Raw genomic sequence first — 10,536 nt, 5'->3', positions numbered from 1 at the left:
GGACAGATAGGTGGAGCAGCTCTGGAGGGCGACCAGGAGGCAGGACAGATGGACGGAGCCGCTCTGGAGGGTGACCCAGAGGCAGGGCAGATGGGCGGAGCCACTCCAGAGGGCAACCAGGAGGCAGGACAGATAGGTGGAGCAGCTCTGGAGGGTGACCAGAAGGCAGGACAAATGGATGGGGAGAAGACAGCCAGACAGGCGGAACTGCTCTGGAGGCTGGCAGTGTAGGCAGAACCACTCTGAAGATCGACCTGATGGCAGGACAGATGGGTGGAGTCGCTCCAAAGGTCAACCAGACAGCTGGAGTGCAGCTGGAGTGAAGTACAGCCACAGGAGATTGCTACAGCTCAGGGTCAGCAGATTGCTGCAGCTCAGGAACAGAGGACCGCTGCAGCAGAGAAACAGGTTGGGCATCAGCAGGGGCAGCCGACGGCTCAGGAATAGGCTGGGCAGCGGAGAGGTGCCGGTTAGTGGAGACTCTATAGTGCTGGGCAGCGGAGACTCTGTAGCACTGAGCAGCAGTAAGAGCCAGTGGCCACAGTACCCCATGGAAATGGAAAAGTGAGTCCCTTCAAAGGGTGATCACTGGATGTCAGGGTGGCTCCTCAGTGGATCCATATTAGGTTCCTGGGGTTCAGGGAATGCAGAACAAGCAGATAGCAGGTTAACCGGCTCAGGACAGGCAGGTAGTGGCCTCACACTCCACAGACTCCCAGCGAACTGTCATCAACCTATTAGCTAGAGCAGGGTTCTCCTCATGGATGGACCGAAAAAACTTGGTTATGAGCTCAACATCAGAATCTCTTGGATGGATTAAAGGCCAGAAAACAAGACACTTAACAGCAAGGAGACAGGGATATGATAGAAACAAAGAATTCATGTAAAGGCTGGGGAAAGGGAATGCAGACCTGGGGAGGCTCAGGCCTGTAACTGGGAACCTGGGGCTGAGGCTCAGGCTGGTAACTGGGAACCTGGGGCTGAGGCTCAGGCTGGTAACTGGGAACCTGGGGCTGAGGCTCAGGCTGGTAACTGGGAACCTGGGGCTGAGGCTCAGGCTGGTAACTGGGAAGAGTGACTCCAACACACCTGTCTCCACTCACACAATCACACACACAGGGAAAACAGCCAGTCAGAGAGTGTCAGCAGGTTAGAGAGACACTGGTTTTATTCTCACCTGAAACGCAGTTTAACTAAAGACTTTATTTTTAAGACTGACCATTAACAGGAAGACAGAAGATTCTCATCAAAATAAAATGTAACAGTCTAAATGTCTTGTTTCTTTGATTGGATGTCACGTCATCATGTGACCTGCAAACAGGACTTCAGTCACATGACAACAGATGATTGTATTTACATCTTTGCACTAACACAGGTATTATTATAACTGTTATTGGACTGGCAACCGAGAACCAAGATCATTAAAAAATCTGAAATTACATTACAAAATGTATATTTTACTAATATATTTTATATTAATGAATTATTATTTATGAAAGGTTTATTACATAAGTTAATTTAATTTTAAAAAATATATTTTATTGATATATTTTATGAAGATACTTCAATAAAAGAAGTTAATTTCAGTTCTTTCATTTTTACTGATTGTATTAATACATTTCATGGTTATTTTTATAAATATATTTATTTATTTATTAGAAAGCCGGACTTATGTAATATAATCAATTTTATTTTGCTATTTTTATTATAAAAGTATTTTATATTTTTCCAAATATATTGGGTTTTTTTTTTTTTTTTTACCATAAGTTCATTTAATCAGTCAGTATTTTAAATTGTTTTCTGGTTTTAATTGATTTATTTATTTTTTTTAGATTTTTTTTTTTTTTTTTTAGATTTTTATGGATTTTAATTACATGTACTATATTATATCTGTTTTATAAAAGTATTGTTTATTTTTGCATTTTTTAAAATTCAAATTAATTTTATAAATGTTTTGTGTTTTTATAATAAATTGTATTTATTAAAAAGCCTGTCTGAGGTCATCTCACCTGTCAATCAAACTCTGATGGACCGAACACGTGACCGCCACAGATTCGGGTGTAACACCTGTTCAGCCATCTCAACACTGCAGAGCACACAACTGCGCATGCTCATACATCTCCTCTGTATGCTTCACCTGCTCAGGTAACACACCTGTGTGAGCCAATCAGGTGCTCTGGCGCTGCAGTTTGTTTGCAGTGTGAGCGGCACGAGGGGCCGCGTGGGCGCTGTGAAGGCGGCACGAGCTGCTCATTTAAACCAGAAACAAAGAGAGTGATCCGGATCAGAGGAGGTGATGGTGTGCACGAGGAGGAGGAGGAGGAGGAGGAGGAGGTGATGGTGTGCACGAGGAGGAGGAGGCGGCTTCTCAATTATCCCTCCGCGTGAAGATAGGTGGCGCGTGGTGGTAGAAGGTCTCGCGCCTGTTTATGTTGCGGTGACAGCTCCGGCGGGGCGGCGTCACACAGACGCTCTGACACCGGATCAGTCCCGACCTGCCCGCCCGGACCGACGCTCCCCTCCCGGCCACCGCTCTGCGCACACACCGGGACTCACCGGGACTCTCCGGGACTCACCGGGACTCTCCGGGACACCATCCAGATTTCTTTTTTAACATTTTATTTCAGGGAGGGGGGCACGCGCAGTAGCAGCACTTTTTTTCTTTAGTGTGCTGCCGTTTCTTCCTCGCTGCTTCTCCTTCAGCGGCAGGAAACACGGACACTCTCCGGTAGGTATCCTCTCCTCTTCTTCTGCTTTTTCTTTCAGGAGCCAATCAAAGCGCGCCGCTTACCTGTGCAGCTCTACCTGCGCGGCCAGGTGAGCGCACAGGAGAGAGGCGCGCGCTCCCGCCGGCTGCTGCACCAGGTGTTGGAGGAGGGATGTTTGGTGACAGCGGGCTGACTGAGGCAGGCAGGCCGGGGAGCAGGAGGGCTGTCCCCGCGTCCTGCTGCTGCCGCTCCCCGCTCACACATCCAGAGTCTGATTATGAAGAGAAATAACTGGAGCAACTGGAAATAAATGACATGTAGATTTTAATCTTCCTGAAAGCTTTTTTTCCTCTCAGTGTGTTTAAACATCATCACAGAAATATAAAAATATCTTACAATAAGTGTTTGCTTTTATTGACCCTGCGCACAGATTACACAACTGCAGGCCTGAATCTTCACCGCAGCTTATATAACCGCATATTTCCCCGCACATCCACGGATTCTGTCCCTCATGTTCTCCTGATAAATGTATTGATGAGTGATTGGTTTCGATGAGGCCTCTCAGGTGAACTTTGGGGCGTTTTTAAGCGCAGAAAAAAAACGCAGAGGCGTCAATCAGAAGAGACATGACGTCAAAATGATCAAGTTTATTATTTAATGTCAAAGTTTTGTATCTGAGAGGTGGAGGAGGAAACACACACACACACAGAGAGAGAGAGAGAGAGAGAGAGAGAGAGAGAGAGAGTGTGTGTGTGTGTGTGTGTGTGTGTGTGTGTGTGTGTGTGTGTGTGTGTGTGTGTGTGTGTCCGCCCTCCTCCTCTGTCAGACCAGCAGAGACGCTCCTCACATCAGAGATCAGGCGGACGGGGACGCGGGGCGGCGGTGCGCTCGGTGCACGCTCTCCTACAAAACAAACAGACTAAAAAACAAGAAAAAAAAAAACTCTGGAGACTTTTGAATAAACCGGATTTATTTTTCATAACTTTCCTAAAGTGCTGCGCAGAGTGCGGTCCCGGTGCAGGACCTGGTTGTGGGATTTACTGTGTGTGTGCTGGTTGTCAGGCGGCGGGAGGAGCAGCAGCGGAGCCGGATCAGGAGCCCATGCGGACCGGACTGACTTATCAATGAAGCAGGAGATCATGGCGGAGGGTCCCCGCTGCAAGAGGCGAAAACAGGCCAACCCCCGGAGGAAGAACGGTAAGAACACACACACACACACATACAAACACACACACACACACACGCTCAGAGTCCCGCAACGAGTCCCGCAACAAGTCCCGCAAACTCTCCTGTCCCCGCCCGCCTGGCCCGGGCCGGGAGGTCCCTGTCTGTCCCCTGGACGCGACACAAAAGACACAAAAAGTTTTTAACGGGACTCTGTGGAGGTTTCAGCGGGAGGAGGTGACCCGGGAGCGGGAGCGGGTGCGGGTCCGGGTCCGGGCACGGCCGCCGGGTGGAGCAGGTCTGATAAAGCCGTTATATCCGCGCTGCAGCTCCGCGTGAGGACCTGTGGATCCGCGCCTCCGTCCCGCAGCGTGTCTCTGCGTGAACACGCAGCTGCGTGTTTTTAACACTTTATTGGACGTTTTTGTCACTTTTCTGATCTTCACACATTTGTTTTTATTTCAACTGAACGAGTCGCTGATCAAACAGCTGCTCTGCTTCATTTATTATTTCAGCTACATGAAAAACTCAAATCGTGACATTAATGCAGATTCAGTTTCTATAAAATAAATTTCCGTCTTCAGCGTCTTTTTCCTCTTTTTTTAAAATCATGTTTGTTGATTTGTTTGTTTGTTTGTTTGTTTGGTTGGTTGGTTTTATCTCCTCCGGGGGGGGCAGGAGGAGGAAACAAACTAACAAACCCATGAAGTCAACTAACGGCCTCGTTTTTCTTTACGGAGTCAGACATAAAAAAGCAGCTGATGAATTCTAATATGAGTTGATATTTTTGTGATGAATCGTCTTTTCTTTATAAAGTGTTTAGTTGTTTGCAGCTGCGGAGCCGCGTCCTCATTCATACTGAAACTCTTCTGTGAATATTTCTCTTCTTTATTTTCAGCTGCAAACTCACATTTAAGACAATAAAAGCTGAGCTGAAGGCCTCATTAACGCTCAGTTTTTCCTGCTGATTTAAAGGTTTAATCCGTCATTTAAATGCAAACAAAAGAGGCGACAGACGGCCTGAATCCCAGTTTTTAATGTTTTCTGCTTCGTTTCATATCAGCTGATCAGGCTCATATTTGTACTTTAGGTCAGTTTCACAAAAATAAAATCATAATATTATAATTGTCCTGAAAATGTGAAATAATTGTAGTGTGCAGATTTGCACCAGTGAAAAGGTTAAAGTGTGAAATTAAAAGGCTTCAGATCTGATCAGAGCCGTGCTGAAGTTTCCTCACGATGTTTCCTCCCGTCGTGGTTTTTCCTCTTTCGGGATGTGGCTCCATCTCCTCCTCTCAGGGGTCCCGGGGGTGGTGGGGTAGGGTGGGGGGGGTTGTTGATGGGGTTGTGGAGGAGGGGGGGGGTCAGATTAGGGCCTGGTGTAACTGGATCTGTTCAGGCTGAACTGCCTCCTCCACCTCTGGGTGTCCGTCCGTCTCATCCAGCTGTGAAGCTGCTGCAGCTGTTTTCTTTCTAAAAAATCTTCTGTTTACTGGATGAAGTTCGGTGTTGTTTCACTTCTGGACTTTATTATTCGTCATGAACAACTGCGTTTAAATTCTAACGCCGCTGCCACAGTGTGAATTTAGTGGAAATGTGTCTAAAATGATGCTGAAGATTTGTGGAATATTTCAGCTGGTTGCTGTGGTTCTGCAGTGAACGGAGCCTGTTTAAGGATCCACTGTGTCGTACAGATAGTAAAGATTATGTTGCTACATTTTTATGCAGATGGAATAATGCTGGATGTTGTTATAAGTTGAATTGTCTCGATTCTCTTTGAACCGTTTTTAAAATCCTGATTTAAATGTGACATCAGCTGCTTGTTGTGTAACAGACTGCAAACAAAAACCAGAAAAACAGGCAAGAAAAAAAATCTAATATAATGTTTGAGACTCTGTGAGTTTGCTTCAGTCTCTCTTTGACTATTTGTGACTTTTTGACAGTAGAAATCAGAGATCAGTCATCAGTCGACCTGCAGATTCCTTCACACAACGTTTCTCCTGCGACGTGTTTGTCGTCGGTGCAGGTTTGTTGCATCCAGCAGCGCTGGTGTCTGATTTCCCTGCAGCGGTGTCAGGCTGCCTGCTGCACCATTCATGCCACATGTCTCACAGGCGTGTCATTGTCCCGCCGTCCACTCCGAGACCGCCGCTCTGCTGCTGTTTACCGGCTCTCAGTCTGACGCTCGCATGTCGTCTCTGTCTGCTGAAAGCTTTTTAAAAACTGTTCAGGAAACTTCTTCAGTTTAATGAGAACAATGTTTCTAATTCATCTCTTTTTATATTTTATATTTGACAGTAAATTAGAGGAAATGATGTGCAACAAATGTCTCAGACGGAGGATCTCTGGATGATTGAGACCTGGTTTTTATTGTTGTTGTTGAATCTTTATTGGATGATATTTTCTGTAAATGATTGTGGGGACGTTGAGGTGGAATAAAGCAGAGCTGTGTTTTAATTCTGATAGTGTGACAGAGTAAAGAGGCGGGTGGGGGGGGGGGGGTGAGGGGGGGTCCTAAACCTTCAGGCCGCCAGATGCCCAGAAACATGAAGTGATTCGTTCTTTGATGGTATTTCTGTGTGAATTTAAAGGGTTTGATAAGAAGCAACAAAGGCTGGTGGCAGCGGTCCAGATGTGACATCATCAGAGGGTTTTAAGGGGACGACTGGTTTTGGAGAGACTGGGTCCACTGGGACGTCCAGACATACGTAGAAAGCTCAGAGAGAGACGTTTAGAGCTTGATGTGACAGCAGGACGGAGTAGAGAGACGTCGTCTTCACGCTGCATCACTTGTTTGTCTTTGTCTTCTTCTGTCACCTCTCTGTGATAGTTGTCAGCGTCCTGATAACCAAACGCGTCTCTCACTGTGTCTGTTTTAGATCCGTCTCTCATATCTTTACATACAAACAGTCTCAGTAATAAAACTGACTGCTGGATCTTTTAGATTTAAAGACACTTGATGCTGCTGTTTGTGTTGAATCTTCAGTGAGACGTCAGTCGAACAGAAACAGTCGGACGTTTGAGGCTCCGTGAGGTCGACTGTGTTTCCTGGTTGAATCCAGAAGACGACTGTCGTGTTTCTGATTGTGAGCTGCTTGTTTGTGTTGAAGCAGGACAGTAACACACCTCTGATAGCATCACCGTCCTCTGTCGCTCACATTCCCACTGACCTGAATGCCTTTCATATCTGCTCCGCCATGTGCCCCCCCCCCCTCAGTAAACACCTCCCCGAGGGCAGAACAAAGAAAAGCAGCTCCTCTCTCCTCGTTCTTAATCACAATTCAGACCCTCTCGCCGCCGCCGGGGCCGCTCGGCTCGGCGGCGTCCCAGATGAAAAGAGCTCAAGAAAAAAAAACTGGAGGAGAGAAAGAAAGAAGAAGTGAGAGAGGAGGAGGAGGAGGAGGAGGAAGATAAAGAGAGTGAGGTTCATAAAGGAGGAGGATGGAAGGTGTGTGTGCCCTATATAGACCCCCCCCCCCCCCACTGCACCCCCCCTCACTGATGGACAGACAGAGTTACGGGACGACTCACAGCTGACGAGACGGCAACAATATGTCCCTCAGTTGTTCCCGTAGTGTTCCTTCAACAGGAAGTAGAAACACGTCAGTCTGGAGCCAACAGACAAACACCTTTATCAAGAGTTGTTCTAAGTTCAGCCTTGAGGGGCCACTGGAGGCTCCTGGAGGCTCCTGGAGGCCCCTGGAGGCTCCTGGAGGCTCCTGGAGGCCCCTGGAGGCCCCTGGAGGTCCCTGGAGGTCCCTGGAGGTCCCTGGAGGCCCCTGGAGGCCCCTGGAGGTCCCTGGAGGTCCCTGGAGGCCCCTCTCTGCAGTTGTAGTGTCTCAGTCAGTCGCAGCTCAGCTGCTTCTTAACAGGTCAGGAATCAAGTTTAAAATGCACCATGTGATATGAATTCCTAATTCCCCCCCCAGAGCAGTTTTATTGTTAAGAAAAGCAGATTATCTTTATTCACCTTCACCCCCCCCCCCCCCCCCCCCCCCCCCCCCCCACCCCCCCCCACCCCAGGATTTAGGCAGATTTACTTCACCAAACACCTCTGGTTGGACACCGGAGGAGCCGGGGCCCCTCTCAGGGAAGAAGGGGCCCTTTGTTCACGGCGCTGCAGCAGATAAAGCAGAGACACATTATGTTAACGACATCACCACGGTGACATCACAGTCACATGACCTCATACAGTATCCACCTCCGTCCAAACCGACTCACATTTTCTGTTTTTAATGTATTTTTTATGATTTATTATTTTCATATTTTCGGTGGTTTTAGTTTTTTCTGTCTGACGGTTTCATCGTTTCTTTGTTTTAGTGGTTTTTGGATTTTTTTTTAAATATTTTTGATTCTGGCAGCTTTCAAGAAGTTTTCTTAGTTTTGGTTTTGTTTGTTGAGGTTTGAAGGACTTTCTCTCTTTTCATAAACATACTTTTCATATCTATGATAAACATTCTTCAGGATAACGACATCATTCAGTAATAAAACTTTAATAACTCGTTACACACAGCAGCCACGTCTTCTAGAAATACATGTTTTTATTCTTACAGGTTTTACTGAATTTTCTTCTGTGTGTTTTTGTTGTTGTTGTTTTTGTTGTTGTTGTTGTTGTTGTTGTTGTTGTTCTGACGGTTTCATGCTGGTTTGATGGAGGTTTATTTATTAAAATGTTGTTAATTGTTGAGGTTTTGATGTTTAAATCTATTTTTAAAGGTGATTGTTGTGTTTGAAGGATAAAAGACTCTGACTTGTTGACTTGTGTGTGTCCTATTTGTCTATACGTCTAGATTTGTTAAAGACCCCCCCCCCCCCCCCTCGTATGTCCCACCTCTTTAAGCTCTGGTGCACTAAACCCCCCCCCCCCCACCACCACCTGTCTGTCAGCCTCCTCCACCTCTACAGCTTTATCCTCCTCTGTTAACATCTGTCACTGATGGGGGGGGGGGGGGAGTGAGGGGGGGGCTCCTCTCTCTTCTTCTTCGTCTTCTCTCACACAAAGCTCGTCACTGTGCCACCAACAACAAACACTCCTCAGACGACTCCTACGCCTCCCATGATGCATCTGTGCAGTGGAATGGTGTTGGAGTAGAAACTCCTCCTGGTGTTTGTGTGTTTCAAGGTGACTGACATGCGTGTATCAGCCCCCCCCCCCCCCCCACCATGTTCACCATGTGCACATTTTCTTCATGAGTGAGTTCAGAGCCGCCCGGTGACATTGTGTCGCCGTTAGCCTAAACAGGCGGACTGAGCAAGGTCAGAGCCGCCAGAGCCGCCAGAGCGCTGATCGAGCAGCCGGAGCAAAAACAACAAACCACACAGAGAGAGAGAGCCGCAGTACAGCAGCTAATATCATCATCATCATCATCATCATCATCACAATAATACTCTGATTACATGTTCACTGCAACTATTAACACCATTTAAAAATATGTTTTTAACTTTACTTTTATTAATGTTTATTATAGTCACTGGATTTTTTTGCTATTTTTATAACATTTACTGGATTTAATTTTTACATATTTCATTATATTTTATTATTGCCCTTTTATTACCCTTAAATAACATTTTTCTGTACTTTTTTATTTTTTACAAATTCTCTATTTTACTTGTAACATAGAGAATTTATTTATTCTTCGTAACAGTTATTCTTTCCTGTTTGCTGGTGTTTGCAGCGGTCGTTCATGTTATTGTTATTAAACATAATCTCTGTGTTAAACGGCTGCTCGTCACTGTCACAACATGTAAACTCTTCAGATTATAATCTGGACATACTGACAGATCAGAGGTTATCGTAGAGAAATAAACCTGTTCAGATTCAGAGTGACTCGTTCTCATTGGCCCCTCCCTCGCAGCGATGAGCCTGTTTGATTGGCTGAGCTCCTCCGGCAAGGTCAAACACACATGGAACAATCAATAACGGATGGCTGGATTAAGGTGTCATGACATCTGTGCGCCCAGACCGCCAGCGTACGGCTGAATGACTCGACCCCCCCCCCCAAACCTCCCCACCTCTGTCCCACAGCTCCAGGCCCCGCCCACCTCTGTTTGTCTCCCAGGACACAAAATAAGTTGTCTGTCTCCGTTTAACATCAGTCACTTCACACTTCCTCTGATGATGTAGAAACCGGCTGCTGTTTGTTAGGATGAACGCTGTGTTTTCCCAGCTGTCATTGAACCTCACATGGCAGCAGGGGACAGGTCCAGGTGTGTCGTACAGGTGTGTGATCTGAAGATACTCCTATTGAGCTGTTAACTGGAGCTAAAATCTGTCAACAACCTACGAAAACTAGTTATAGATGAGTAATATCTGGCCGCAGTCGGGAAAAACTGAAACTGCAACTCAAAAGTGCACTGTCATTGTCAAAGATAAATTAGAAATGCACCAGTAGTATCCAAAAAAAAACCCCAAAATGACGCGGTTGTTTGCATTATAGTCATCAAAACAGAAAATAATGTCCCATCATTGTAAAAAGTGACTGAAAAGTTAGCTGTCATTGTCAAAAGTAGCTTAGAAATGCACCGATATGTGTCATCGCTGTCTAAAACAATTAAAAATGCATCATTGTCCCCGAACTAAAAAAATGCACCAGCACTGGCAAAACATGTAAAAATGCACCGTCAACAGTGAAAATGATAAAAACATCACAACACTGTTGGAATC

At 46.1% G+C, this 10,536-nt stretch overlaps 1 protein-coding gene across 2 annotated transcripts in view; it reads left to right on the top strand.

The window, feature by feature from the left end:
• Nucleotides 1-2,062: 2,062 nt before the first annotated feature.
• The window catches only part of zeb2a (zinc finger E-box binding homeobox 2a), a 63,796-nt gene continuing 55,322 nt past the window's right edge, over nt 2,063-10,536 (top strand). For both annotated transcript variants that reach the window (XM_042427376.1, XM_042427375.1), the window contains exons 1-2: nt 2,063-2,728; nt 3,771-3,905. In XM_042427376.1, coding sequence (XP_042283310.1) covers nt 3,833-3,905 — 73 coding nt within the window. In that variant the 5' untranslated portion in view covers nt 2,063-2,728; nt 3,771-3,832. The remainder of the gene's footprint in view (nt 2,729-3,770; nt 3,906-10,536) is intronic.

Source organism: Thunnus maccoyii, chromosome 11, assembly GCF_910596095.1.
Source record: "Thunnus maccoyii chromosome 11, fThuMac1.1, whole genome shotgun sequence".
NCBI lineage: Eukaryota > Metazoa > Chordata > Actinopteri > Scombriformes > Scombridae > Thunnus > Thunnus maccoyii.
The sequence above is the reverse complement of the archived record's forward strand: the minus strand, read 5'-3'. Positions and strand labels throughout refer to the sequence as shown.